The sequence below is a fragment of the Schistocerca nitens genome, chromosome 1 (genome assembly GCF_023898315.1).
Source record: "Schistocerca nitens isolate TAMUIC-IGC-003100 chromosome 1, iqSchNite1.1, whole genome shotgun sequence".
Classification (NCBI taxonomy): domain Eukaryota; kingdom Metazoa; phylum Arthropoda; class Insecta; order Orthoptera; family Acrididae; genus Schistocerca; species Schistocerca nitens.
This window is the reverse complement of record NC_064614.1, coordinates 965,258,851-965,284,357: the sequence shown is the minus strand read 5'-3', so window position 1 is coordinate 965,284,357 and position 25,507 is coordinate 965,258,851. Positions and strand designations below refer to the sequence as shown.

Genomic DNA, 25,507 nt, shown 5'->3' with positions numbered 1-25,507 from the left:
GATAAATAGTACAATTCTCAAGGCTGTCAATTCAACTAAGTGCCTGGGTGTTAAAATTACGAACAGCTTCAGTTGGAAAGACCACATAGATAATATTGTGGGGAAGGCGAGCCAAAGGTTGCGTTTCATTGGCAGGACACTTAGAAGATGCAACAAGTCCACTAAAGAGACAGCTTACACTACACTCGTTCTTCCTCTGTTAGAATATTGCTGCGCGGTGTGGGATCCTTACCAGGTGGGATTGACGGAGGACATCGAAAGGGTGCAAAAAAGGGCAGCTCGTTTTGTATTATCATGTAATAGGGGGGAGAGTGTGGCAGATATGATACGCGATTTGGGATGGAAGTCATTAAAGCAAAGACGTTTTTCGTCGCGGCGAGATCTATTTACGAAATTTCAGTCACCAACTTTCTCTTCCGAATGCGAAAATATTTTGTTGAGCCCAACCTACATAGGTAGGAATGATCATCAAAATAAAATAAGAGAAATCGGAGCTCGAACAGAAAGGTTTAGGTGTTCGTTTTACCCGCGCGCTGTTCGGGAGTGGAATGGTAGAGAGATAGTATGATTGTGGTTCGATGAACCCTCTGCCAAGCACTTAAATGTGAATTGCAGAGTAGTCATGTAGATGTAGATGTTTCAGTTCTATAGGTGGCGCCACTCCATACAAATACCTCCAGAAAAGAGTTCTATAATTTAAATCTGTATTCGATGATGGCAAATTTCTCTTCTTCAGAACTCTTTTCTTGCTATAGCCAGTCTGCATTTTACATGTCTTTCCTCTTGCAGTTCATCTACAACGGTTGATACGCAATGAAAGCATTAAACCACTCTTAATGCTGCAGTCAGCTTTCTTATTACGTTTTTCATATGCAGCCGCTAAAGCTATTCAACATTTCATCTGTTGCAAACTAGATAACGGTCGGTGATATTTTATTTGGGTATAGCATCATTTCCTAAATAGAGTACATGGTGAAACTTCTGTGTCTCTAGAATCAAAGTTCAATCTTTCAATAAATAACAATATTAAGCACCACACAGTCTGCATACAAAATTGACAGCGTTTACAGTGGGTCCAGTTGCCACTGCTTTGAAGTAATTCACTTTAGAAAAAAAGTATATGATACTTTCTCCTGCTCCCCCTCCACCACACCTTTCTGTTCAGTATTTGCTGTATTTGTCCTGCCTGGACAAAATATCGTGACTGTTCCCAGTTCAGAGAATGGTTTCTCTTCCGTAAGAATTAAATCTTCCAGGCCTACTGCACTTCATAATTTTCCATCCTGTATATCTTGTTGAAGACTGAAATTTTTGCACCTATGGGTCAAACTCCAACCACAGATGAGGGAGTGTGCAGCTTACAACTTAATGTATAGACTGTGTATTAACAAGTTCAGTATCTACAATACCTATTATTGTTATGTATATTTATTCCAACATTTGACATGGATTAACGATGTAGCATTTGCAGCATCAAGCAATAGAATTAACGATAACTGTTCCATTTATTTCATAACCGTAGATATCATGAGCTAGTTTGTACCATATATTTATATGAACAACGCTTTTAGCCGGCAGTATGTAGTTCACAAATTCGGCATGTTTCCGCGCGGGGAAGGAATTTATGCATTATTGATGCACGGCGTGTGAATAAATTGAAAATGAGTACCGGCGTTTGATTCGCGGTTTCTTCCAGATTAGAACTGTTGCTGGGTTTCTGTGCCCTCATTAGGAAGTCCTGACACAGAGTTTTTGCCTTTTATGAATCCAGATCGATAAGTGATTAAAACGTTCCACTCGTCTGATCAGGTTTCGTGACAGTTCTCATCACGTGTGTGGAGATAATGGGTCTGTTGACCGTTATTGTTTTGTTCATCCTGTGCGATTCTGCATAGGTGCAGGGATGCATTGGTTCATTTGTAAGACTGTTACAGTTCTTCTGTTCACCACTTAACGATCGGTACTGGGTATTATTTTCGGGTTAACGTTTCGTTGCCATTGCCATCGCCACCTGCCCGTCGTCGCAGTCAGCTTTCAATACAGAGGACTTTACACGCACTGACGCTGTAACCTCGACGTAAAAAGCCGATGCGCTGATGATAGTACGTTTGACATTGATAGTATATAGAGACAGTGGTATAGCGGGTGAATTGTATGTTTGCTGTTGCTTCGTTCAACATGGAAATTATGGAGCTATGTAGAGTTTTGTTATGTACAGACAAAACCGTTTGAAATATCGATGGAGACGCAAATTTTGGTGTTTCTCTACCAGTGCCTCACTGTGGTTCGACTGACATTGTCGACCATTGTGTACAAACAACACAGTTCGCTTTCCTGAACCGTGAAAGATATTTCACAGAATGTGGTGAGGGTGAACAGTAACTAAAGACGAATAAGGAGAAATGCAATTTCTGTGGAATGCAGAAGCGGCAAACAACTAATGCTGACTGTAGGTTTTGACAAAAGTAATTGACAAATTAGAGGTTTATCGTAGTGAAGTCTAGCAGTCATATCCATGTATTTAGAAACGAAACGCCGTGTGTGTGTGTGTGTGTGTGTGTGTGTGTGTGTGTGTGTGTGTGTGTGTGTGTTCCGAACAGGGGCAAAAACTTTATTTGATTGTGGCGCCCCCCCCCCCCCCCCGCCCCTCCCATCGAACGTTTGAGATACAATGGCAAAAATTTAGAAAAAAATATTTTTCAAACATGTATTCATTTTGTAGCGCACATCTTTCTGAACGGTTTGATATATAATACATATACGTTAGAGGAAATGTAAGAATGTTTTTCGGTCTTACGTGTCCCAAAGCGAAGTGTCACTCCTGTTCACACAGCATTCTTCTATCGTACGTCACTGTATTTCGCTCTGTGGAATTTAAACATCTATGTTTTTCTAATGGAAGCCATCAAACCTATATTCAGGACAGTGGAAATTAAAATGTCCTGTGGTGCCTATCCTACTCCCAGTCGGGTCGGCCTGTTTGATATCCTATCCCCCTTTAGGAGGGGGGGGGGGGAGCTCACAATTTATGCTGGGTGGGATTATTTGTGACCGGGAGAATAAAAACTCTCCTGAAAATTTGCACTCTTTAGTGCCTATTAGCTAATAACTTTCTCCTTTGTGCGACATAAAATTAAGTACGGGGAAAATAAAACCAGTAAAGACAAGAGACAAGTAAGACAGTACACATTTCTTCAACCCTTCGGTCCCAGCATGTTTTTCTCTCTAATCTTGCTACAGTTTTACACGGCGTGCTTTCCTTTCTGCGAAAGAATCTATTACTTTATGAAAGTCTTCGAATGTTTTGCTACTTGAGAAATCAAAATGTTGTTGTATAATATTGAAAAAACTGTTAATTCGAATAGTATCCAATAATGGTGAGGTTTCTCGATTTGTGTATTTTTGTTTTGTCACTGTCTGCTAAATAAAACGGAATAAGCCTTTCAGCTATTGCACCAGTTATAAAACACGCCAAATAAGCGAATCTGTTTTGGCACAAATGGTCATTTTTAGGTAATTCATTTACATAAATAACATGACACAACATAGTTCACGAAATACCAATATCAAATTCCCGTTGGACCTATTACAAGCAAAAAGTTTTATGTTAGGGAATAGTTTCACATTTCATTCATACGCCCCAGTTTCTCAAACATGAGATCGAAAAGTGTTAGTACGAAATTTTTATATAAATTTGGAATCGCCATATTCTTCCATATAATTTGTGTGATGTCCCCGTTTCTTCTCCTGCTTCGTTGTAACAAACAATTTTGTCATCACTAATTCTATAATTGTCAAAACTTTTTCTCCGGTTAACTTCGCTAACGCTGCCAGAATCACAGGTTCAGTTATCCCGCTTTTATTCTGTCAAAATTTCATTTTCTTGGATACACCGAGAAGATAATATGTAAACTTTCATACCTGTTATTCGTTGTAGTCGTTTATTTCCACTCTGGTAGTCCGAATCTATGGATTTCGCTAATAATTATAACAACGCTGATCATTATCACACCCAATCAACCACATAAAAAACAGCGATTGACATTTGCTCGTTTGGGTTTATTCGACTTAGTCCTATAGCCCCGTCCCATGCGGGAAAGTTTTTTATTTCTAGATTCGACGAGGCTTTCCCTGGCTGACACATCACGTACACTATGAACGCATTCAAAAATCAACTTATGATTCGTTCAGAAATCAGCTTAGAATTTATTAAAACATAATAAAAAACCAGCTGGGATGCGTTTCAATATCGTATGAATAATCGATAGACTAGTGTGCGCTGGATGCTAGGCGTTTTGTGAAACAAGTCTTTTTTTCCTTCAAGAATATGAATTTGGCGCCCTCTGAAATTGCCGCCCGGGACAGATGTCTCGGTTTACCCCCCCCCCCCCCCCCCGCGCAGATCCGGGCCCTTTTGTGTGTGTGTGTGTGTGTGTGTGTGTGTGAGAGAGAGAGAGAGAGAGAGAGAGAGAGTTTTTGCTTAGTTTTAACCAGTGCTCTGAAATTTAGTGAAACAAGTAACCCTTCTCAAACCGCTAACTTTTTTTAGAATTGGCGTAGCGGAGAGGAATGCAGCAAGCTTCACCGCCCTCATGTAGTGCCACACTAGACTAGAGAAATGGGAGTCATAGTTAGTATATCGTGGTGAACATCTGTGCAGCTAAAACTGACTCGCAGATGTTTGTAAGTTTTATGGCACCGAAACTGAAACTACATATCAGTGGAGTCGTTAACGACTCCTGCACTGGGCAAGTACTTCTGGCGCAAAATAATCTAAGCGCCGCTCGGGGAACAATGGTGATAGTCGTCGTTCGTTCTATTTATTGCCAGTTAGGGGCTAAGAGCTGAAGGTCAAGAGAAGAGACGGCGAATCCCAAATAACTGATAAGTACTGGTATGAGAAACAGTATCTTATCGTTTCAAGTGGATAATGACGTTTAATTGTCCGACCTTTTAAGTCCAGAGACGTTTTCCTGGTTGTGGCGTCGTTAACGGCTGTCCATTTAGTGATCTACTTTCCAATGGCATAGTGAGGAATTAATTTTCTAAAATGGCAGAGTTTCCCAGAAGACACTTTGGTCCGAAACCTTACCTGGCAAAAGAGAACGGCAGTGGTTCAAGACGTGAGTATCGCTGTCGACTGCACGCAGCGCTAGAGAGGCTGTATTGGTGCATCGCCCTGCACTGCGCTGTTCATCGTAATTTTAAAACGCTCTATGTGCCTCCATGTTTGTTGTTGCATCATCGAATTATCTATCCGCGCAACGCAAACTACATCTTTCCGAGAACAGTTGCGTGCGTTTACAAGTGTGCGTTACGCTGCAGTCGCACAGCTCCCTCATCACCATACTGAAGTATTTAACCTGCAACCAAACAGTAAAACATCAAATTTCATTTAATAAAATTTGAAAAACGATGAATTAATATACGATAAAACTCGTTTTATGCTTTCCGGGTGATTCGTTGTGAAGCCTATAAATGTTTGACGAGAAAACGAACAATAATATATGAAAAAAAGAACTCTGGGCACTTGGTATATTTCATCTGCTAGCATCTGCTTGTCAGCTGTTGACTGTCAGCACTTCGGATATATGTCTCACAAAGCACGTCTCCTGAAACACTCTGATCTGCTTAGTAGCGTTGGGAATGTATTACAACTTGTGGTGTATTTATGTCCACATTAATTTATTAAAAGTATTATTCGCAGCTTATACTTTGTTAGGAGGAGAATTATACACCACGGTTATGCTTGTAAGTACGTGACCTGTAGTAATATCCAGTTTAATAATTAGTATGTTTTACGAATCATCTTGTTGGTCCATAGTTTATACAACTTTAAAGATGTGTGAGAAATAAGGAAATATATAATGGTCAGAATTCTTAAGCTTAACGCATCCCTGTCTGCAGCTCTGTTCTTTGCCCTATACTTTCGTACAGCAGGCTTTGATTTGATCTCAGTACAAGACAAAGAGCAAAATAAAAGCGAAAAACGTGCGGAGCAGGAGAAAAAAGGAAGCAAGATAGTGTGTTATAGTATCTCGTCATTTCTTCAATGTCCGCAGCTAGTGGTATAGTGGTTAGCGTTGTTGCCTCTGGTTCACTGGGTTCCAGGATCGATTCCTGGCCGTGTCGGGGAATTTCTCGGGGGCTGAGTACCTACTGCAACCTACATCCTTCAGAATCTGTTTAGTGTATTCATCTCTTGGTCTCCCCCTACGATTTTTACCCTCCACGCTGCCCTCCAATACTAAATTGGTGATCCCTTGATGCCTCAGAATATGCCCTACCAACGTATCCCTCCTTCTAGTCACGTTGTGCCACAAATTTCTCTTCTCTCCAATTCTATTCAATACCTCCTCGTTAGTTATGTGATCTACCCATCTAATCTTCAGCATTCTTCTGTAGCACCACATTTGGAAAGCTTCTATTCTCTTCTTGTCTAAACTATTTATCGTCCACGTTTCGCTTCCATACATGGCTACACTCCATACAAATACTTTCAGAAACGACTTTGTAGTGGTTAATTAAAAAGAAAAGTAGAAGAGAAGAAAAGAAAAGGTTGAAAATGTGGGAAGAAATCGCGAGTGAAAAGTATTTTTTTTTTTAATTGTTAATGACGGTGAAAAAAGGGAAAGAAAGAAAGAAAGAAAGAAATGCAAATCGGACTTCATATTACAGAAAAGTTATCGGACTTCGTTATTCGGAAAAGCTATTGTTGGGGTGGTCCTTGAGGCGTTTTTGAGCAAAGGTTAAACCAATTTCCACTACAAAAATTATCGAAAAGAAACAGAGAATAACAAAATGTAACTGACAGGGGGATGTGGCTTAGATAAGAGTTCATCCTTTACCATGTTAACTTGTCTTCTTTCGTGCGGCGTCCAGGTCTTCAAAAATCTCCTTCATTTCTGCGTGAAAAGCCTGCTCCGTAATCTTGCAATCGTCCAGGAATCACTAATTTATACCAATTAAAATCATCTTGATACAGTATGCAAATTAATTTACTTCGCTACTTCCATCCTCCGAATTTCTTAACAACTTCCACAATATGTCTACACATTAAAATCAGATCAAGACTAGCTAATAAGTTTTTTTACGTCTTCATCAGATCACGTCTGCCTTAAGCTTCGGCTATCAAGAGACAATCAAGAAACGGATAGATAACAAAAAAAGAATTACAATTTTAGTATTTTCTCTGCCGTCGAGCGCTCATACCGCTGCGACGGGATATTTTTTATCTGAGGGAACGAGTGTAGCGCGGCGAAATTCAAAGTCCCGTTACAACTTCCGGACACTTAAATCTATACTGGATGTTAACAAATTTCACTTCTTCAGAAACGCTTTCCTTGCTATTCCAGTCTACATTTTATATCCTCACTACTTCGACCATCATCAGTTATTTTGCTCCCCAAATAGCAAAACTCATCTACTGCTTCATTTGCTAATCTAATTCCCTCAGCATCACCCGACTTAATTCGACTACATTCCATTATCCTCATTTTGCTTTTGTTGATGTTCATCTTATATCCCCCTTTCAAGACACTGTCCATTCCGTTCAGCTGCTCTTCCAGGTCCTTTGCTGTCTCTGACAGAATTACAATGTCATCGGCGAACCTCAAAGTTTTTATTTCTTCTCCATGGATTTTAATACCTACTCCGAATTTTTCTTTTGTTTCCTTTACTGCTTGCTCAATATACAGATTGAATAACATGGGGGATAGGCTACAACCCTGTCTCACTCCCTTCCCAACCGCTGCTTCCCTTCCATGCCCCTCGACTCCGGCAGATGGTGATGCCAAGGTACATTCACAGCACTGACACCGAGAGATTGAACCAGGGTTACAGGCACGCTCAGCTAGCTTAATGATTAAGACGGCTGCTCGAACCTTTATTAAATTTGCAAGAAATCGGATGCGTTAATTACAAAGAGAGCTTTCAGATCATATGTGTTTTCATATTAAAAATTTTCATACCCCTAGTGGGACTTTGAACCCACAATCCCAGGTTTAGGAGACCGATGCCTTATCCATTAGGCCACAGGAAAGCAAGAAATTCTGGTTACAGTCCCGGCCTGCCACAGTTTTGTGTTAGCCGCGGTAAATTAGTTAAAAAACCACCAGAGACAGTCGTGTAATATGATACAGGCTGCTGTAGTATTACATGAACTGCTCGAATGTGCGACCAACTGACATCAGTGTGTGTAGAACAAGATGCTGACTGTACGTTCTAAAGACTCTTAGTGTATACCGAACGGCAACAGTACGACAGAAATTCTTGTGATGGAGTCCTCTTCTGAACCAGTTATGGCTTGATATACGAACTACCTTGTATGTTCACAGTGATGAAATCGAGACAAGAGGCTTCGGGTAACCTCGGCGCCCAAGTCGTGGCGCCACCTTACCCCATCTATGGGTTCCCTGACGTGTCTGTCAGACGGCTCTTGCAACACTACATTGCCTTATCGGAACTACGTTACTCATCTGGTATACAGAGACATGTACTGGAGCAGGTTTGTGTTTGGTAACTTGCTGTCGAGGAATGCGAAATATCGTTGTCTGTTGAGACAGGAAGGAGATCATGTGGGTCAAATAACTCATGGCCATTATCTGTTTGCATAACGACGTTGAACCGTTCTAGATGAACACAGGCTTTTGTGGTTAATGGATTTTGTTCTGTAGAAACTTGCACATTGTATGCTGCACGTTGTAGTTCACTAGTCTGAGGCTAGGACAGAGGCTCTAACACCATAAACCAGCGACCGTATGGTGGTACTGTACTCCAAACGCACTCCCCCGTTCTCAGTCCCCGGTATTAATTTGAATGAATAACTGTGCGACACCTGATACGTACGCTTATAAGCTGTACTCCCCTCCCCATCAAGTATCAAATGGTGAAAATTTGCAACAATGGCAGTTGTAAATGCTATCTATGCATGCTTAATCGCCATCAACAAACCACAGGACCTTGCATATCCCAACAGCGCAATATGCGCTTCGAGTCCCATTAGACCAAGGGTTCGCAACCTATGAAATTATCTGAGTGATAAAAACAAAAGCATTCCATTTATTGTGTTTCAGTCACGAAATGAAATTTTTTAAAAGACCATTACTGTTATCACTGTTTTGTAAGAATGTGTTACCTGTTACATAAGTTACCAATAATTACTTTTTTTTCTTTCAAATCCTAGCATTAATGCCTGTCACACTGTGGTGGAGGTTACAGCTTGTAAAGCAAATGTATGAACATCTTCCACACACACACACACACACACACACACACACACACACACACACACACACACACACACAGAGTCCACACACTACACACAGACTTTGTACTTTGCATCATGCATGTTTGACATTACAGTTGAGCCGAAGAAATTACTTCATTATTCGCCTCGCCACAATAAACGAACAGATTAACAGCACAACGCAACAGTAACAATGGTTACTATACTGCTGCTATTATTATTATCATTATTATTATTATTATTATTATTATTATTATCAGTGACAGTACTCAAAGACAAAATATTGATAGCCGGAAATCATCCAATCTCTGCTAATTCTGAAGGAAGGATTCCAACAGTCAAGTGATTCACAAACACTAAGTATAGTGCACACGTTGTAACTTCGTTGATGTTAAACGGGGGTGCTGAATGTGGGTGAAGGAAGTGCTGCTAGGGAGAGGAAGCATGTTTTGTGACAAGTGTCTGCGCTTTAGGTGCTAGATATCTTTCTTCTGTGGGAAAGAGTTGCAGATAGTGCTCGCTGTTCACTGAGAATTCCTACAGCACTGTGTTAAAAAAAACTTTTTAGAATGAATCAGCACCAATCATCTCATTGAATCATTAGCTCGTGGGCTCCTAAGACACCTATAACTACTAAATACCATTTACCTTTCGTCATTTAAAAATGAAAGTGTTCAGAGAAATTTCTTTTTTGTCTTAAAGTTTATTTTGACGCTAATGTTGATAATGTTGGGGGGAGGGGGGGGGGGTTACTAGCTAATATCTGATTGCACTCAAGTATGAGCGGCCTCAAAAAGTTGGGAATCACTGCATTAGGCCATGGAAACCCCTAGAGGACTGTTCGGGGGCTCTGCTTTGTGTGCGACCATCGGTCGCCGGCCTCGCCAGCAGAGCTGCTGCCTCCGGCGTCGCCGGGATCACAGCCAGCAGTGGCGAGTGGCGCCCTTACGTCACTTTTAAGAACCTCCGCGCGTTTCGCCATCAGGCTGTTATTTTTCCGTTTCACTTGGCACGCTGCGAGCGTCCCGACGAAATATGATCGTACTTCGGTAGTTGCAGTTGACAAGTCTACTGGAGCGCGCAAGAGGACATGTGGTTTCCAAAGATGGACTCTTCTAATATTTTATTAGGCTATTACTATCGTGATACGGACATTTGTTTAACCATTTGCTATGTCCCGTGGGATACTAACAACAGTAACAAAAGCGCTGTAGAGAAGGTATTTAAAGTTTCAATACAGTGGCCTACCTCGAGCACATATTTCATTAAGACAGTGAATTCCGAAAATGTCAACTGAGGAATACACTAGTGCTCCCTAGAATACTGGTCTTGCAAGGATTATGAAAAGATTAGTTTACCAGTTATCTGTGAACGAACCAGTTTATTTTAAGTGGTTTGTAAACAAAGAATAACATTTTCTGCTCTGCAGTTCTCCGTGATTTGCAGATGAAATTCAGTTCATCCCCCATACTTCTAGCATGATTATCTGCTGCTCACATTTACCTATTAATATTCAGAACACAAGCGATCCGTGTAAAATTAAATGCTACAAAGAAAGTGTGTTGTTGTTTTTTTTTCTACACAAACTGTTACCGGTATATTCATGAGTGTACTACATAATACCCATATTTACCGAATTTGCAAGTTGTTGTTGAGTAGCTACAGAATGAGTTCCTTCTTTCTGTACTTCCCATAAATAGTGCGGTGGAAGAACAGTTACCTGTACGCTTTTATTTGACTCGAAAATTCTATTAATTTTTCCGTCTTCGTGGTTATGGGATATTACGATCCAAGAGGCTCCTGAATTCGTGCTTGGACATCTTATGTGTTTGAAGAAAATAAATGAATAGAAATGAACTCGTACGTGATGAAGAATGATATAGCGATTGTGACATCTTTGACAACTTCTGTGAGTCTTTGTTTATAATTTGAGATCAGAACTTCATCCAAAATCACACATGTATCCAAACATTAAAAAACAATTCCAAGTTATGACTATGTGTTTTGATAAGATATCGATCGAACCAATATGGAAGTGATAGGAAACCCAACCTTGCCACGTTTTTACATTGAAAGTTCTGCCAAATTCACCACGGAGACAGTAGCGCGAGGAGCCGGATGCATTTTCGTGCGCAGCCCGTTCTGAGTTATTTACTCTTCCGAACTTTATCCAGATCACTGCAGACGAATACAGAAATAATCCGCTGACGCCCGATTTGTTTCCCCGTTAGTGTAAAACTGAACTCGTACTTCACTGCCAGCGAGCTCATTTCCGACAATATAGTGACTCATTACAAAAAATATGCTATTACAAATAGATTTTTACAATCGCTGCAATTTGTATGAGAAACGCAAATAGCCGCGAACAAATTTTGCGCCGCCAGAGGTACCTTGTAACTACAGCTACGTTGCCTACCGCGAAAAGTTAAACACCCGAAAGGGGAGGAGGAAGAGAAAAGAAACTTCACAATTTGAAGGGTACGTGATGTTACTTCAGTGATTACAAAATAGAGTCAAATTTACTAATAACTTGGCAGTATGATCCAACTTGGCAGTATGAAGTTGCACTCCCCCTGACCTAAATGTCTGCACTGGTTCATTTGGGAAACCGTTGTATCATCTCTTTTTGTGAGGAGTCGCCAGAAAGGACAGGTGGTTTGGATTCCATGTTAACAGTAGGCCTCCTTTCCCCGATTGGATAACGGGGGTAAGTTAGGGACATGCAGGTCGCGTAAGTGGCGTCCAACTGAAAGACTTGCACCAAGCCATTGATACACAGGAAATTATTATTATTATTATTATTATCGTCATTATCATCTCTTTAGGCAAGCTGGCCCACAACTTTTGTAACTCGTCCTTGTTTCTGGCACTGGGACGGAGTTGACGTTACAATTGGTCCCACACATGTTCTGTTGGATACAGATCTGGCCTGGGAGTACCTCATCACCATGCAGACAGTTCATAGATACTTACCGCGTGTGGAAAATCGTTGTCCTGCTAAAAAATGGCACTACGATTCTGTCGCGTGGGAGGAAACACATGAGGACGCAGGGTGTCCGTGGCGTACCGTACCGTAACGTAACGTATCGCTGTGCCGTCAAAGTTCCCTCAGTCACTACCAGCCGTGACTCGAGTCTTGCCTGATGGTTCCCCGCACAGCTTTGCCATTCCAAAACACTGGAAGAACGGCACCTCTCTCTAGGTTGCTGTATGTTCGCCGACGATAGTCATCCGCAGTAGTACAGAACCGCTTTTCATCGCTGAACACAGTGCGGCACCATTCACTATTTCGTGCTTCCCGGTCAAAATCTCACTTCAAAAGCAGCCGTTTGTATCGTGGTGTTAGTGGCAGCCTACACATGGGACATTAATTCCCTTAGTATGGCTTTGCTAGCCCCGACCAATGTTGCAGGGAGTCCATTACTTGGCAGGCGCAGAAGTTGTCACTACGATGTGCTTGGTGCCCAACACGGCGATCGTCCCTCGTCAGAAACATGACAGTGTGTGTGCCTGACACGTACCCATGCAGTCCAACATCGGGCTATTGCCTTATCTGAATGCCCCACAAACGTGGATGTTGCACAGTTCTGCCAGCCGGCCAAATGGAAACCTGCAGTGAGGTCTCTTTCAAACTGTGTCAGGTGCTGATACCACTAACACGAGTACGCGGCATCTTCGTGTCCTTGACAGTGATAACATCTAACGCTGTTCACGCCCCCTTATACAGGGTGTTACAAAAAGGTACGGCCAAACTTTCAGGAAACATTCCTCGCACACAAATAAAGAAAAGATGTTATGTGGACATGTGTCCGGAAACGCTTAATTTCCATGTTAGAGCTAATTTTAGTTTCGTCAGTATGTACTGTACTTCCTCGATTCACCGCCAGTTGGCCCAATTGAAGGTAGGTAATGTTAAGTTCGGTGCTTGTGTTGACATGCGACTTATTGCTCTACAGTACTAGCATCAAGCACATCAGTACGTAGCATCAACAGGTTAGTGTTCATCACGAACGTGGTTTTGCAGTCAGTGCAATGTTTACAAATGCGGAGTTGACAGATGCCCATTTGATGTATGGGTTAGCACGGGGCAATAGCCGTGGCGCGGTACGTTTGTATCGAGACAGATTTCCAGAACGAAGGTGTCCCGACAGGAAGACGTTCGAAGCAATTGATCGGCGTCTTAGGGAGCACGGAACATTCCAGCCTATGACTCGCGACTGGGGAAGACCTAGAACGACGAGGACACCTGCAATGGACGAGGCAATTCTTCGTGCAGTTGACGATAACCCTAATGTCAGCGTCAGAGAAGTTGCTGCTGTACAAGGTAACGTTGACCACGTCACTGTATGGAGAGTGCTACGGGAGAACCAGTTGTTTCCGTACCATGTACAGCGTGTGCAGGCACTGAAATGAAATGAAATGTCGTGTGGCTAGGGCCTCCCGTCGGGTAGACCGTTCGCCTGGCGCAGGTCTTTCGATTTGACGCCACTTAAGCGACCTGCGCGTCGATGGGGATGAAATGATGATGATAAGGACAACACAACACTCAGTCCCTGAGCGGAGAAAATCACCGACCCAGCCGGGAATCGAACCCGGGTCCTTAGGATTGACATTCCGTCACGCTGACCACTCAGCTACCGGGGGCGGACGCTATCAGCAGCTGATTGGCCTCCACGGGTACACTTCTGCGAATGGTTCATCCAACAATATGTCAGTCCTCATTTCAGTGCAAATGTTCTCTTTACGGATGAGGCTTCATTCCAACGTGATCAAATTGTAAATTTTCACAATCAACATGTGTGGGCTGACGAGAATCCGCACGCAATTGTGCAATCACGTCATCAACACAGATTTTCTGTTAACGTTTGGGCAGGCATTGTTGGTGATGTCTTGATTGGGCCCCATGTTCTTCCACCTACGCTCAATGGAGCACGTTAGCATGATTTCATACGGGATAGTCTACCTGTGCTGCTAGAACATGTCCCTTTACAAGTACAACACAACATGTGGTTCATGAACGATGGAGCTCCTGCACATTTCAGTCGAAGTGTTCGTACGCTTCTCAACAACAGATTCGGTGACCGATGGATTGGTAGAGGCGGGCCAATTCCATGGCCTCCACGCTCTCCTGACCTCAACCCTCTTGACTTTCATTTATGGGGGCATTTGAAAGCTCTTGTCTACGCAACCCCGGTACCAAATGTGGAGACTCTTCGTGCTCGTATTGTGGACGGCTGTGATTCAATACGCCATTCTCCAGGGCTGCATCAGCGCATCAGGGACTCCATGCGAAGGAGGGTGGATGCATGTATCCTCGCTAACGGAGGACATTTTGAACATTTCCTGTAACAAAGTGTTTGAAGTCACGCTGGTACGTTCTGTTGCTGTGTTTCCATTCCATGATTAATGTGATTTGAAGAGAAGTAATAAATGAGCTCTAACATGGAAAGTAAGCGTTTCCGGACACATGTCCACATAACATATTTTCTTTCTTTGTGTGTCAGGAATGTTTCCTGAAAGTTTGGCAGTACCTTTTTGTAACACCCTGTATATTCTACCGGAACCTGGTAACAACACTAAACATGACCAACACTTATGCACTATGGTAGCCGTTCTACCCTTCACAGAGAATTGCACTTCTAATCCTTTACACACCCGTCGATGTTGTTTACTTGTTTGCAGTTACATTGACATCCGACCATATCCATTGGATGCTTCAGGTAGTGTATATAGAAACTGAGCTCTGCATTATTTGTAGGTTAATTAAAAGCGATGCACGTGGCATGCATTGCGCAGAGGAATTTTGTTCTCAGGCGGTGCGGTGTCGAATCAAAGGGTATAACTTTTATCATATTCCGCCGGTTTACCCTTCGAAATTTCACTTTCCGAATAGATCTGCAAGGTAAAAGTGTCTCCGCCGTATTTAGTCATTTCTTGTAAAGCTAGTGTATTCGTGAAGTCTTTTCTAAGTTACCATTTCCAAGTTGCTTAATACGAGAGTCTGTAATCTTAAACCTATTACACACTAAAATTGTTTCTTATTGTCTTGATGAGGAGAATAAGTAGGTTTTAACAATGGAAAATACCAGAAAGTCCATAAGAGTAAGTTTTCATTACTGTAGTAAGCTGATCGTAAAATTTCCGTGTTAAGAAGTAATTAATAAGACGTAGAAGAAAGGTGCAGTGTCCGGACTGCTTATTGGTACATTGCGTGTATTAATCTGTATCATTCTCGTTTACAGCAACGTGATCAGTGTTCTTTATATTAATGGGAGCACTTACATAGGGTTGTTCAAGGAATAAAGAGTTTTGTATTTTGTAAACGCATTTAGCGAATTTCAGAAACAGCAGCGGCGCTTAACTGGTCGTGTGTGCTAAAGAAGTAACTACTTCGCGGTAAAAGTATGTAGGCAATAGCTCTAGTGGCTGTACCGCATGACAGGCCGATTACACTGGCGCACACCTCACGTTGGAACCTAAATTGCGTTTACCGCAGCATCAAGTATCTTCCCAGCGTACCACTGTTGTGAAGACTGCAGTTTAATTGAGGAACTGGCATTACCTGACTGTTTTCGTATGTCGGTGTTTAAGAACTACATACTTACGAGATTGTCCAGTTACAAGACATACGAGTCATTCCCTGACAAAGGAAAGAAATAAGCCTATAAGAAATTCGCCATGGGATGACTACTTTATTTCATGGTGATGCTTCATCGCTCTGTTAAGTTTTAAGCCATGCAGTTTCAGTGCGACAGTGACTCGACAGAAGACGGCTTTTATCTAGAAAATCTTATTGAAATATGTTCAAAGAAAATGTTCCTAACATTCAGTTTTGCAACGTTATTTTAACATGCACACTTGTTAATTGCGACATTTCAAATGGTATCATTCACGTGCCATTCATAAAGTATGTAGCCAAAGTGTTTCCCACTTAAAGTAGACTTTTTTGGGGAACGGCGTTCAATTTCTTGCAACTAATGAAACTAGCGTTTACTTTAGCGTTTCTGATATCAGGCCAGGCTCTACAAGTCTGCAAATTTAAGGGAAAGTCTTTCTCCCTACTACCCATGAAAATTTTAAGTTGCAGATACCTTTTGGAAATATCAGCTTTTCGAGGTGGCATTTATACTTCATAACTAGGCTGCTTACCGAAGGGACCTAAGCAAAAACTCCAGGGAAAACAGTCGACTGTTGTGCTGATACGCGTTGATAATGTGTCACGCAACGCGCGGAATCGAACCCGACACATTTACGTCAGAAGGCAGGGGTGTTGCCCCTAGATCAAGCGATATGCTGTGTGGAGACACGGCGAGGTGGGCTCAAATCGCCGTATTGCTGTCGTGATTTCGTTTCTCCATGATTGCGCTAAGTCGCTACATGCAAATTCTGGTGTTCTTCCTATCTAATTTCGTCATCCTTGCCATGTCAATTTAGTGCTCCACTTCTGTTAAAATCTATGAGACATTGAACACTGTAAAAGAGAAATGAAGCAAGGGATTCCATACTACCAAAACTCTTCTTTGAAGCAGACGTAGAGGATGATTTCGGATCCTTAAGCTCATAAAATGGAGGAGGAGTAAGTGTTAATGGTACGTAACCAAACCTCTTTAGCTTTGCTGATGACGTAGTACTGTTTGCCTGCCTCTGGTGCGAATAAATTTCCACAACGAACGGAACAACTTACTAGAGCAAATTTTAAAGTAGACATGAAAGTTAATTACAACGAGACTAAAAATATCGATAAGAAAATAGTAAAAATCAACATTAAAGTCCCAGAAGCTGTTGGTGAGTTTTTGCATTTAAGGCAGTTGAAGACAGTTGGATGGGCAGAATTTGAAGAAAAAAAAAAAGAAAAAGAAACGAGCCACTTATTTCTCTGAAAAAGAATCATTGTGTATGGGTGGTTTTGACATAAATGGAGTTGAAGCGTGGAAATTTAATGCAAAAACCGTTAAAAAAATAGGGATTTCTCAGGGAGCTATGGAGAGATGTATGGGTGTTGCTAAGAGACTCAGGAAAACAAAGATGTGCAACAAGGAACACTCAGAAGTGGAATACGTAATTATTTGTGACTGTATTGGAAATGAAATGGGAGTGGGCGGGACATTTAGCCAGACCAACGGTGACAGGCAGTTGTTTAACTTCAAACAGGTAGAAACATCCCGAGACGACGATCTAGCAAGGCGGTGTTAGGAAACATGTAGTAGCGGACATGATGCATAAAACGGAAGACTGTAACATATGGATTCTAGAGGCGGACTTTATCCAGCAATGAATGTCGAATGTCGCACGTCTGATGACGATTAATCTTTAATTATGGCCCTCTTATTCCAGTTACCTATACTGTGCACCAACAATTTAGCGCAGAATCCGAACAACGGTACAGCTTAGAATATGGTCAGGGGTGAAAGTAGTGGTAAGTGATAGAAAAAACAACTCAGCATCGTGTGAGGTTTGAATCCCAGGAGTTTGGGTTTGTAGTTTGGCATCCTAAGCCAACTAGCCACGTCGTACTAGGCAGTACGAATTTAAGTACGTCGTTGGTGGGAGACAGTCCCTACGCTTATTAAAGAGAAAAACAGTGTAAAAATGGACAGATAAATGGAGTAGATGGGGAGTAGAAGTGACAATAAGAAGATAACACTTTAGGGAATACACATAGATCACGCAAACTCTTAAATGGTGTATTACAAAAATTACGCGTTATGTATAGATACTAATGTTGGTGGTGGAACACCCAAAATGCCAACGGGCAACGCGATGTGACCATTCTAAACACATTTGCCGTATGAGGAGGCGCTGCAGAAGACTGCAGAGTCGCGCTGGAGAGAATCAGGGCTCGGATCCACGTCTTACCAGCTTGATCAAGGACTTCCTTGCTTTCTCAAAATCAGTTTTACTGATAGAAGAATGATAATGGGAAAAGGATCGTGGACAATTTCTTTCCCCAGTTTTGCCCAGCGCTAGATAACGCCTCGCTTCTGATCACGTCGACGGGAGCTATGTTCTTTCATTTTCGCTGCAGTGATAATTTATTGCATGATCACAGCTTCTAGTATTAACAATTGCCAGTGCTGTGACGTCTGCAATTATGGCTGAACAGACATCGTCAGTTCCTACCACATCTTTCCCAATTGAATGTGAATCCTTGTGGACTTCTGTTCCAGCTTGATGAGTCGAGCGTAGAAGTACCGTCGCATCCCAGCACTCAAGCAGTGACGCCATTCAGGACCCATTCTGGCGAGTTCCTGGTAGTAGCTGTTTTTATATGATCGTACTTCGGTAGTTGCAGCTGATAAGTCTGTTTTTATGTTTTTATCTCCAGCTCATACCTGCAGGAGCCCTTGAATTTAAACCTTGAGCGTCCCACTGGTCTCTCCGCGCGCAGCCTTCTAGAGAATTATATCATGCAGTAAGCTGCTCGGGTCCGCTCCGTGAACTTGTTACAGCCAGCAGCATCAACTGAGTCTCGTACTGGCTGGGATACTACTGCACTGTGCCTTCTACAAATCTGTTTCATTATTCATCTGATACTGTCTAGCTAAGAAACTCGTAAAATATTCCGCAAGCATCAAATGTCGAAAGCAGTTAGCTATCATTCCAGGTCGGTGTTAGTAATCTTCGCTTCTGATGCGTACCATGAACCCAGTCCAGGTTATGAGAAGTATGGTGGAAATTATGAGCTCCCATTGTACTAGATCTTGCTAGAGAAGCAATACTGCAGCCAAAATAACGGAAATTATTAACCGCTTGGAATGTTGAATGATATTGGGAGGTTGATCTACATTAGTATCCATAGAAATTGTAGTTTCAATTGACGCATATCGCGAATAGTTGGCAGGTATGAAGGAATATCGTGATTAACAACTTGTTGGTAGCGTTAAAGAGAAAATATTGAGAAGCCACCCGTCTTTCTTTAAATGCTAATGTACCCTGACGCCGCAGTCGTTAAATCCAAAACAGTGAAGGACGTGTGGATAGTTGCTCTTTTATCTAGGGGAGAAGTCATGCGGAAAAAGACGGGTTGCTTCCTCCTCCTGTCCCGGGTAGATAGACTAACAGCATTGAAGTCAAAGGGTGAAAAAAGGAAAATTTAGCAATCGATGTATCATTTTCGTTGTCGGGCTAGGGATAAGTATCGCGTGTGGTCTTGCCAGGAGCCGTTCGAGATCGCGTGGGCGTGTGCACGGCGTTTGCGCGCGGCTAACGGCAAAGTCTTCACCACCGCCTTAAAATATCTCGCGGTAAGGTGCGTGAATCAGTGGCGAGCGGGTGCAGCCTGCTGCCGTCGGCGCGCGCCGCTCGCGGTTCAGTCAGTACAGCGCCGGCTGCCCGTGGGCGTGCTGCGAGCTTCTTCGTGGGTGAGTCCTCCCGTTGTTTCGTGTGTTCTATTTGCGCCGTGGCTATGACATTGTCTGGCGTTTTCCTCTTATTTTTCACAATTTCATCATCTATGGTTCTACCTTGTATTTCCTTGGTAGATTAGTTCACAAGCAGCTGGAATACGATCTCGCAGCGGCCAACCCGCCGAAGAGTTCGTGTCGTGTGACCGAAATTCTGTCTGTGGTCGTCCATGCAAGATCATCAGTGTCTCCATCTCACGATGAGTTATGACGAGGACTTCACGTCATAGATATTTATTAGCCCGTGCGACTCTTCTGATGCTTATTCGCCTTCTCTGTACCTCAGTATTTCCGGTTAGATTTAAAAAAAAAACAACGTTCCCATAGCTTTTGAGAAATGCGACCGTGCGTTGTGAGCTACACCAGATTAACGAAGAGTTTACTGCCAACATAATTACGTTGTCAAATAATTGTTAGAAATTCCCGCGAAGCACAGCGTTATATACTGCACAGTTCCGCGTTATAAACCGACACTTTTGTTTGGCGCAACATCATACGCAAGTGACCCTGAGAACACTGAACAGAAATTTATAAAAGTGACTATGATCTTTGAAGAAATCTTGCACAGCTGGAGCCGACGTATCATTCGTTGCGCAACGTCAGTACCGGCGTGAGTCATGGTGTGTGTATTCGGGTCAGACATCTGCCAGGTGCGGCCTGTGCGAGATCCGTACTGCAAATCTCCGTTCATTGCACGGAGCCCGATGTCACGCGAATATACGTATACCTGTTAGCCAACAAGCCACAGCAATCATTAGACATCTGACAGCATTTAACAACATATTATTGCAGGTGTCTTTCTTAGCCTAATTCAAAAGCAATTAGCCCGAGATTTTAGTCATCGTCATGGTGATTGGTGAACAACACAATACACGGAAAGCCTGAAGAATCACAACACACTACTTTCTGGATACGACCTGCATGACCCCTGTTTAACTAGGCCTAATTCATTACATTCCTTTCAAGATCTATGTGCTGACCTAATGTAAAAAGAACAAGAAAATAATTAACAGTGTGTAGCTCTCAGTCGCGTATATGTTTAAAATATATGGACTCTGAAACTTACAGTGATTTATTTACGCTCTCGTTTCTGTTTACACAGGTGAAGCAGACGGTCGCCCCCCCTCTGCCGAATTCGAAGTACTGATAAATCGTTTGGAGAAAGTAACGACACGCCTGGAGAAAACAGTTGAAGTTGCTGAATCTGCCCTCAACCTCCGTGCCAACATGAGTGTTGCAGGATATAATGACATAATACAAGGGGCTTTGGCTTCCTATTTGAAGCTTTCGGGGCAAATAGGTGGTGATGTTGCCTCGCACGCTAACCTTGTCAGTCAGGCATTTCAGTAAGTATAAATATTCATTTGCATTGCAATTGTTGTTGTCTGTACAGTCACTTTCTTCACAAATCGTATTTCCCAAAGCTTTCCAACATTCAAATGTACTGTAATTACATTCACACGTTCTTAGCCCAGAGTTTATTGTTAATTAGAAATTTATGACATATAAAGTGAAAAAAAAATTAGAAGCTCTTCTTCTTCTTTTTTTTCTTTCTAAACTATGTATGCTGCTTACAGTGGGCAGCATACAATCACCTGTAAAAATGAATTATTTTACTAGCCTGTAAACTACTGTCTTAAATTACACTGTAGGAAATACTGCAACCACCCACAAGTGTGGAAGATTGCGGTATTTCCTACAGAGTAATTTATGAAAACAGCCATGGTCTTCTCCACTCAAATGGATAAAACTACCTTTTTTAATAAACTTTACAAATTATCATCATCTCCTGCTGATGCTGACAAAGATAATAGTATTGAACAAAGAACCCCCCAAAAATGAAAAATACTAATTGTATCTACTTTATTGACAGTGATTGACAGAGATCTACTTAATTAGTATCATCAGATTTTGAAATTGTGAAACAGAGATTTGTAGCAAACATTTCAGTATGATTTACTTTTTATTTTATTTTGCAGAGCCCAGTTGCAATATCTGACAAATGCTGCTCAGTCAAAAGAACCTAGTCAGATGCAAAATATAGAGCTTCTGAAACCAACATCTACTCACATTCAGGCTATTCAGGAGTACCGTGAGAAACACAGAGATTCTCCACATTTCTTCCACCTGAGTGCAGTTAGCGAGAGTATTGCTGCTTTAGGATGGGTTACTGTCGTACGTAAACTTTCCTTATAAATGTGTATTTTCCTGACCAGACACCATATAAAGTTTCTGACTCTCATGCTTTGATTATTTGCCTTAAAATTCAGTGGCAACCATTTCTGTTTTGAATTACAAAACAAAATAATTGCTTTTTAGAATACATTTTATTTAAATATGCAATACTTTGTGTTAACAGAGCCCAGCACCTTCACCATACATCAAGGAGATGAATGATGCATCACAATTTTATTCAAACAGGGTACTGAAGGAATGGAGAGAAAAGTAAGTGTTTAGTACTTTCCAGATAGAGCATGATGATACACATGCAATTAGAATTTTTAATAACTATTTCAAGATACATTGAGCAGTTATCCAGCCAAGCAAACTGTGTTGTAGATAAACATTGAAAAATTTAGAGCCTACATCTTTGCTAACGTCTTAAGTTTGAGTTCATTTTCCTCGAAAATGAAATTAGTTCCATTAATAGTAAAATAAGAAAAAAACTAACAAATATAAGAGTGCTATTGGTGAGGTTTTATGGAGATTCTTTCTTAGCTACTCTTTTATGACTCATATAAACCTATGAAGTTTTAAATGAAATGGTTCAATAAAGCATATTTTTTTGCATTATTCTTCTGAAATAATAAAATAGGATCTTAAGGTGTTCTAGTTAAATGCGGGCACATGGAACCATACTCTGAAAATGACTGTAAAATGCGAGACTGTGGGTTCTCCCTATTTTACCGCATATTATTAGGGTTTCCTCCAGTTCCATTAATATATGCAGCAGGGAAGAGAGAGTGCTTAAATGCATCTGCATGCCCTGTAGCTAGTCTGATGCTGTCTTTGCAGTCCCTATGGGAGCACTCCTTACATGGTTGTAGTATATTCCTAGATTCCTCTCTTAATACTGGTTCTTGAATATTTGAAAGTAAGATTTTGTGGATCAGTTGACATGTAGTCTTCAAGTATCTGCTAGCTCGTTTTTCAGCATATGTGCAGCTATTTGTGTCACCCTTTTTTATATACTTTCATTATCACCGGTTAATTCTTTTTGGTATGAGTCCTAAACACCTTGACAATATTCGTGGATGAATCACGCATGTGTTTTGTAGGCTATCTCCTTTGTGGACTACATTTTCCTAGTGTCATATATCAATGATCCGAAGTGTGACAAATGCTTCATTTATGATTAAGCCTGTGTGGTCATTTCATTTCAAATACTCGCATATTGTTACATCGAGGTATTTGCAAGAGATAACTGGTCATAAATTTTTATGTTTTTGAAATACACAGTTTTACATTTGTGGGCATGTAAAGCAAGTTGCCAATCTTTGCACAACTTTGAAATCTTATGAAGATCTGACTGGGTATTTGTGCCATTATACACAACTGCAGAAATCTAAGATTACTTATTAATCTCTCCTGTCAGGTCATTAATATACAAGATGAACAGTATGAGCCCCAACACATTTTTTGGGGGGAAATGCGTGCAGTTACTGTACTTCTGTCAACTACTCACTTTCCAGGATAACATGCTGTATTCTTCGTACCAGTAAGTCCTCAACCCAGTCTCAAATTTCGTATGAAACCCCATAGAATAGTACTTTTGCTAATAAGCTTTGGTGCAGTACTGAGACAAATGCTTTACTACAGAAGTCAAGAAATACCCCATCCAGCTCACTGTCGTGAGTCACAGCTCTGGCCTTCAGGATGTTGTTTGGAAAAAAAAAGTACGAATTGGTTTTCACATAACCGATGTTTTTGAAATCCATACTGTTTGGTACAGAGTACGTATTTCTGTTAGAATTATCTCATTATGTTTGAGTTCATTAATCCAGGATACCACAATAGATGGTTGTCAAAGATTTGGACAGTAGGTTTATGAATTAGTTCTGCTACCCTACTTGTCGACAGATGTATTTTGTGTTCTCTTTCAACTGCTAGACACAGTTTTCTGGCATTCGGGAGGATGACGGTTCAATCCCGTGTCCGGCCATCCTGATTTAGGTTTTCCGTGATTTCCCTAAATGTTCTAGGCAAAGACCGGGATGGTCCCTTTCAAAGGGCACGGCCGACTTCCTTCCCTGTCCTTCCCCAATCCGATGAGACCGATGACCTTGCTGTCTGGTCTGCTTCCCCAAAACAACCAACCAACCAACACTTTTCTGTTCAAGGGACCTACAGCATATTATGGTTAAAAGAGAACTTACCTCTGTGGCAAATTCTGGTAAGAATCTAACATTGATTCAATCAGTTTGGATTTTATGAGAGGTCCTACAATAAGATTCGTGCAAGTCAAGTCACTTGATAATTTCCATTCGATTTCTGGATCTGTTCAACTACAAAGTTTTCTCGAAAAAAACTTAAGCTGTTAACACCCAAAAACTGATTTTGTGTTATAAAGGGAGAAGAACCTGTATAACATCGCATATTCAAGTGCAGGAGGATTGTTGCCACAGACAGCCACTTACTACAATATGCTGGCACAGCATTGTGTCATTGCACACACTTAGGTCCTGCAGCTGGTCAGTGAGTGGGCAGTTACTGAAATGAACATGCAGCACGTGTGATATCTGTGGAAGGCACACAACAAAAAAGTCACTTTGGCATGTCGAAATATTGGTCATCCGACCAGGATGGACACAGCTATGAGTCATGGAGTCAGCAACCGCAGTAGTTTCAGCTTCTGCCACAAGGCTGATTTGACTCCACTGTCTGCCTGACAGGACCACCTGCTAGGGACCCCAGTCATACCATTGTTCGACTGAGGTTCAAACCGAGCCACTTAGTGCCCACTAGTGCCAGACCTCCTCGCCACCCAGGGTCACTTAATGCGAGCCTGGCTATGCCACCTCACACCGTAACTGAGTCATCACCACCATGAGGCTGAGTATACAGGCTTTGCAAGGTCCCTGCACTGCTGTGCTTAGCTAGACATGGCTACATTTGGCTGCTTTGTGCACTGACAACCCATCTCCCCAATCCTCATTTCATGTGGGTACGAGCCTCCTGTGAACACTTTCAGAACATGAATAAAAGCTGCTACTGGCAATGAACTGCTTGTGATTTACCCGCAACCCACCATCCTCCACTGGAGAACACCCATTACACCTAATATAAAATTTACTGGTTCTCTGAAGCTAGTTTGAGCTTAGAGTCTTGAATTTTTGTTTTATGAACGTTGTACTCACTAACAAGCTCTTGTACAAACTTTAAGAAAGTAATTTGACATATGAACACAACATAAACCGCTGTTGAAGAGGTAAGCTAAATGGAACATGATATGAGAGTTGTAATATGTGCAGAACACACCATTCAGCCACAGTATCAGACTTCATAAGAACTGAGTTTATATTCCAATCATACACCTTTCAACATTTCTGTAGAGCAAAATGGCAGACAAGTGGGAAATGGTGTAAATATTGCACTGAATAAGTACCTACAGTGCAGTCAATGCAAAGGATTTTCCTCCATACCAGAAGTTGGTACCAAAAAATTTTAAATGTCACTCCTTCCTTTGTTAAAAGAGAGAAATTGCTATACAAAATTATTTGTTCAGTGTTGTAGAGTGGATAATAGAGAATTACTTTTTATTCCTTACTCAGTAAGTATGTCTAACAATGCTCCTCTTCATTTTACTATTTATAGTTTGAGGTATTGCAGTCTGTTACTAAGTGAGATGAAGTAAAAT

General features: G+C 41.6%; 1 protein-coding gene across 1 annotated transcript in view; it reads left to right on the top strand.

Annotated features, from left to right (window-relative positions):
- The window catches only part of LOC126194940 (adenylyl cyclase-associated protein 1), a 202,809-nt gene that overhangs the window by 119,439 nt on the left and 57,863 nt on the right, over positions 1–25,507 (top strand). The window contains exons 2-4 of the mRNA XM_049933329.1: positions 20,753–20,996; positions 21,630–21,825; positions 22,010–22,095. Of these exons, the coding sequence (XP_049789286.1) occupies positions 20,753–20,996; positions 21,630–21,825; positions 22,010–22,095 (526 nt within the window). The remainder of the gene's footprint in view (positions 1–20,752; positions 20,997–21,629; positions 21,826–22,009; positions 22,096–25,507) is intronic.